Genomic DNA, 6,281 nt, shown 5'->3' on the forward strand with positions numbered 1-6,281 from the left:
GCCGATACTACACTACTGGCCATTAGAATTGCTACACCACGAAGATGACGTGTTACAGACGCGAAATTTAACCGCCAGGAAGAAGATGCTGTGATATGCAAATGATTAGCTTTTCATAGCATTCACACAAGGTTGGCGCCGGTGGCGACACCTACAACGTGCTGACATGAGGAAAGTTTCCAACCGATTTCTCATACACGAACAGCAGTTGACCGACGTTACTTGGTGAAACGTTGTTGTGATGCCTCGTGTGAGGAGGAGAAATGCGTACCATCACGTTTCCGACTTTGATAAAGGTCGGCCTATTGCGATTGCGGTTTATACACTCCTGGAAATTGAAATAAGAACACCGTGAATTCATTGTCCCAGGAAGGAGAAACTTTATTGACACATTCCTGGGGTCCGATACATCACATGATCACACTGACAGAACCACAGGCACATAGACACAGGCAACAGAGCATGCACAATGTCGGCACTAGTACAGTGTATATCCACCTTTCGCAGCAATGCAGGCTGCTATTCTCCCATGGAGACGATCGTAAAGATGCTGGATGTAGTCCTGTGGAACGGCTTGCCATGCCATTTCCACCTGGCGCCTCAGTTGGACCAGCGTTCGTGCTGGACGTGCAGACCGCGTGAGACGACGCTTCATCCAGTCCCAAACATGCTCAATGGGGGACAGATCCGGAGATCTTGCTGGCCAGGGTAGTTGACTTACACCTTCTAGAGCACGTTGGGTGGCACGGAATACATGCGGACGTGCATTGTCCTGTTGGAACAGCAAGTTCCCTTGCCGGTCTAGGAATGGTAGAACGATGGGTTGGATGACGGTTTGGATGTACCGTGCACTATTCAGTGTCCCCTCGACGATCACCAGCGGTGTACGGCCAGTGTAGGAGATCGCTCCCCACACCATGATGCCGGGTGTTGGCCCGGTGTGCCTCGGTCGTATGCAGTCCTGATTGTGGCGCTCACCTGCACGGCACCAAACACGCATACGACCATCATTGGCACCAAGGCAGAAGCGACTCTCATCGCTGTAGACGACACGTCTCCATTGGTCCCTCCATTCACGCCTGTCGCGACACCACTGGAGGCAGGCTGCACGATGTTGGGGCGTGAGTGGAAGACGGCCTAACGGTGTGCGGGACCGTAGCCCAGCTTCATGGAGACGGTTGCGAATGGTCCTCGCCGATACCCCAGGAGCAACAGTGTCCCTAATTTGCTGGGAAGTGGCGGTGCGGTCCCCTACGGCACTGCGTAGGATCCTACGGTCTTGGCGTGCATCCGTGCGTCGCTGCGGTCCGGTCCCAGGTCGACGGGCACGTGCACCTTCCGCCGACCACTGGCGACAACATCGATGTACTGTGGAGACCTCACGCCCCACGTGTTGAGCAATTCGGCGGTACGTCCACCCGGCCTCCCGCATGCCCACTATACGCCCTCGCTCAAAATCCGTCAACTGCACATACGGTTCACGTCGACGCTGTCGCGGCATGCTACCAGTGTTAAAGACTGCGATGGAGCTCCGTATGCCACGGCAAACTGGCTGACACTGACGGCGGCGGTGCACAAATGCTGCGCAGCTAGCGCCATTCGACGGCCAACACCGCGGTTCCTGGTGTGTCCGCTGTGCCGTGCGTGTGATCATTGCTTGTACAGCCCTCTCGCAGTGTCCGGAGCAAGTATGGTGGGTCTGACACACCGGTGTCAATGTGTTCTTTTTTCCATTTCCAGGAGTGTAGTATCGCGTTATTTGAGATCCAATGACTGTTAGCAGAATATGGAATTGGTAGGTTCAGGAGGGTAATGCGGAACGCCGTGCAGGATCCCAATGGCCTCGCATCATTAGCAGTCGAGATGGTAGGCATCTTATCCGTATGGCTGTAGCGGATCATTCAGCCACATCTCAATCCGTGAGTCAACAGATGGCTACGTTTGCAAGACAATAACCATGTGCACGAACAGTTCGACGACGTCGTCGCACGAATGGCGAAACATTTTTTCGGATGAATCCAGGTTCAGTTTACAGCGTCATGATTGTCGCATCCGCGTTTGGGGACATCGTGGTGACACCACATTGGAAGTTTGTATTCGACATCGCCATACTGGCGTTTCATCCGGCGTGATTGTTTGGGGTGCCATTAGTTACACGTCTCGGTCACCTCTTGTTCGCGCTGACGGCACTTTGAACAGTGGACGTTCATTTCAGATGTGTTACGAACCGTGGCTCTACCTTTCATTCGATCCCTGCAAAACCCTACATTTCAGCAGGATAATGCACGACCGCATGTTGCTGGTCCTGTACGGGCCTTTCTGGATACAGAAAATGTTCGACTGCTGCCCTGGCCAGCACATTCTCCAGATCTCTAATCAATTGAAAACGTCTGGTCAGTGGTGGCCGAGCAACTGTCTTGTTACAATACGCCAGTCACTACTCATGATGAACTGTGGTATCGTGTTGAAGCTGCATGGGCAACTGTACCTGTAAACGCCATCCAAGCTCTGACTCAAAGCCCAAGCGTATCAAGGTCGTTATTACGGCCAGAGGTGGTTGTTCTGTGTGCTGATTTTTCAGGATCTATGCACCCAAATTGCGTGAAAATGTAATCACATGTCAGTTCTAGTATAATATATTTGTCCAATGAATACCCGTTTATCATCTGCCTCAGGATCGCCAGGATGTACAGTATCCCCAGTGAATGCAGCAGTAAGTAACAACATCAGTGAATCGATGGGTCGATTTCCGAGCGCTGTTCACAATATCTACAGTGCACTAAATGTCGGAAACTAGGACACCAGCAATTTCGGAACACAGCCTCACGAATAAACGCGAAATAAAGCTTGATTAAACATTTTTTGTCCCTGGTTTCCTCATATAGGGATTCAGCTTTTAAAGATGCGTTTGAAATAGAAATGGACGAGAGAAGCTTCATCCGAGACAGTGGATGTAATCGTAGTAACCCGCTGAAGCGACCTCTCGACGATGAGAAGAAAAAGAAAAACTGCATTGTTAATCTACAATGGCAACGGTGGCGGCATCAGCGCAGACGGTGGCTCAAAATATGACAACATGACGTTACTGCCGACCAACCACACGGCTTCCAGGTGCTATATAGGGCCTGAACAGCAGCGGCTGAGATTGTAAGTAGCTCTTGAGAAAGACGAAGATGGTAGTCGAGGTTTTACCCAGGACTGACGCGGAAAGAATTTGGAAAATAGTTTACACTTACAAAAATAAAGATAATGGGCAGTAGAGGTGGATCTAGAAAAAGCGTCCCGTTAGTCATCCACACACTTTTTCCAGAGACTCATCCCGGACTGCAACAAGTGGTTTCTTCATGGCGCTCTGGATCACTTCGATTGCAGAAAAACGAAGTCCTTTCTCTTGCGAACAGGATTATGACTTCTGGAGCCAGTTCACGATTGTAGGAAGTTTATGGCAGCTTCGCCAAGTAATCTCCGCCAAGGTCACCCGGGGTGCGAAGAGACATCCATCTCATTTCGCGTTTGTCTGAGCTCGCCACGGAGAATCATCTTGGCTCTTGGGTATGCCACAATCGGTTTCTAGCACTTCATGTAAGGGAGCTTTGACTAACTTAGTGTGATGGGTCTGTCTTTTTGTCATCCATTCCAAGAGGTTTCTGACTGCAGTGAACTTCAGTGAGAGGTAGTGACCTTCCTATGAAGATAGATGTTTTCCAGCCCATCTTGGAGATAACATTTTCAAAAAGTTTTTGCGGTTAAAACAATATTCGTATAGAAACCACTACTGCAGTTTTGGTCATTTAGCTTTCTGTAAGCGAAGTATTGTGAACGATAGAAACAGGTGCAGATACCGATTCCTATCTCTTAACTTACACTGCGTCACGCATTTGTGTAATAGAATGACAAATTCTCACATTTTGACATTTGTTCAACAACAAAATATTACTAAGACCTCCATTTGCATGTTTTTGTATAAGTTAAATGATTCAGTTCTGTATTTGTACACTGTTGACTTGAAATTGCGAGAGCGGCTTTTAAAAATATAGATGTATTTCAAAATTAACTCTTGGAAATAAAACTGCAAAAAGAGGCACCACTTTACATATCAGTACTATTAGTGGAAGCAAGATATGACGAATTAAAGATACTTATATTTTGATAGTGAAGCTTAATGACTGACAGCTCAGAATGGAAAAATGTTCATGGAACATCGAACATCTTGGAGATTTGGGGAAACTCCTGTGCCATCTGAGGAGGAGCTTCAGTTTATAATTCTGAAGCAGTTGGTTATGCTTCTTGTTGATCATAAAAATTACTTTTTCACTACGGATGTCCTATAGGAATCAGCGGTACGCTCAGTGTGTGTGTGTGTGTGTGTGTGTGTGTGTGTGTGTGTGTGTGTGTGTGTACAATTTTGCTATTATCGGTGAGTGTTGTGATTCAGTGTTCACATTCTCTCTACGAAGAGGCTTTACATCAGAGCATGAAGGAAGTAGTCAGTTGAAGATGGGCAATAATTACGATTAGGAACGTAAGTGAGATGGCAGTGAGGGAAATAAATTACATTTATTCCTGAACAAACATCGACTGTGGTGTTTCTGTATGAGGTCCTCCCTGTTAAATTTAAAGTTTGCCGTGTTATTGGCAGAAATTGCTAGGAACCAGCTGGAGGTGGTGCAGTAACACCTAGGGATGCGTATTTTTCAACCTAGTGGTGAGATCATAATATTGGGTTTGGGAACACTCACAAGTTGTCTCACACATTAAAACTTGTGCATTTATCCTACTTAAGACAGTTATTGGGTGTTGCACAGGGTAGAATTAATCCAAGTCCACATATAAACGACAAGCACCTAATCTTCGGAACGAGGCGGTAGCTAAAGTGTTTAAAAACCCTTATAGTATGTTGATACATAGACAGGGAAGTATCACGCCAGAAAATAGATCTGCAGGATACATAAACCAAACAAATGTATTTTTAGCTCTGTTGATCTATTGTTGACCTGCAGGCATGTCCTACATAATCGTAATTTGTGAAAGAGAATGACGTTGGTTTTAACTTCACTTGTAGGTGTAATGCCTGATTTCGTCTGGACGATCAGGAATCAGAACGTTCCTTCCCCTCCTCCCATGTGTTCAAATATGCAGGTTCAAAATCTCTTGCAATGAATAATGCAGAAAAACCGTCATAAATGGTCTTTGGCTGTCCGTCTGCATTAATTTAAACGATGAGAGGTATGAATTCATTAGTTATGGAATAGATATAATAGGTCAAGATCTACTTAGTTTAATATCCGTCATTAGAACAGAAATAAAACAGAATTCTGCGGGATATTGTCATATGAAAGAGATACCAAAACTTTAACGAGCATGGAATAGAACCATTTGCGTTATTCGTTAAACGAATGTAGGTGGGTCACATGGAAACTGGAAAGACAAGACTGAAAGGTAGCATCTCTGATTATCTCGGTCACATTTATATTCATTAGTGGCAAAGAAACGATTTCGTCTATCATATCTGGCAGGTATGTTAATCAGACATGCAAGAAATTAAGTGCATGCACTTAGGATGCTTGAGCAACGTTGAAGAAGCTTGTGGACCAAATTCATCAAGATGGCGTCCACTTGCAGATCGGACAACGGAACTAATGGAACCATTGCTGCAGATCTGAAAAGATCTCGCGTCATCGTAAAAGTGCTTTCAGGATTACGAATACCTGCTCGACGCTACATACTATCGAGCAAAATAGAGTTTAACAAACCGGAAGTCGGGTTCAGTGCCAGAGAGCAGCATCAACTCCGTCAGATTTTGATATCGGAGGGTCCCAGAGCTCGCCCTTGTGAAACTCTGACCCCACAGCCTCACAGCATCTACATTCATGTAGATCTGCCGCGCAGGATTAGCCGAGCGGTCTCAGGCGCTGCAGCCATGAACTGTGCGGCTGGTCCCGGCGGAGGTTAGAGTCCTCCCTCGGGTATGGGTGTGTGTGTGTTTGTGCTTAGGATAATTTAGGTTAAGTAGTGTGTAATCTTAGCAGTTAAATCCCATAAGATTTCACACACATTCGAACATTCATGTAGATTTGATTTCGAAGATCAAATGACACTAAAGCTTTTCTTCTCTATCCTCCTAAGCACTCCACGAAATAAACAGGACCGCCTAAACTTAATTAGCCAATCAAAACGGGTAACTAGTGACCAGGCATTGAGATGAGCAGAGATCGACTCTTCGAAATCTCTTCCTAACAAATTTTTAAAATGTTCCAGCGTAAGTTACCACACAAGAAAAG

General features: G+C 46.2%; 1 protein-coding gene across 1 annotated transcript in view; it reads left to right on the forward strand.

The window, feature by feature from the left end:
- LOC124796000 overlaps nucleotides 1-4,674 on the forward strand; it is a 145,539-nt gene extending 140,865 nt beyond the window's left edge. The window contains exon 7 of the mRNA XM_047260082.1: nucleotides 4,640-4,674. Within this exon, the coding sequence (XP_047116038.1) occupies nucleotides 4,640-4,674 (35 nt within the window). The remainder of the gene's footprint in view (nucleotides 1-4,639) is intronic.
- The last annotated feature ends 1,607 nt before the right edge of the window (nucleotides 4,675-6,281 follow it).

Source organism: Schistocerca piceifrons, chromosome 4 (genome assembly GCF_021461385.2).
Source record: "Schistocerca piceifrons isolate TAMUIC-IGC-003096 chromosome 4, iqSchPice1.1, whole genome shotgun sequence".
NCBI lineage: Eukaryota > Metazoa > Arthropoda > Insecta > Orthoptera > Acrididae > Schistocerca > Schistocerca piceifrons.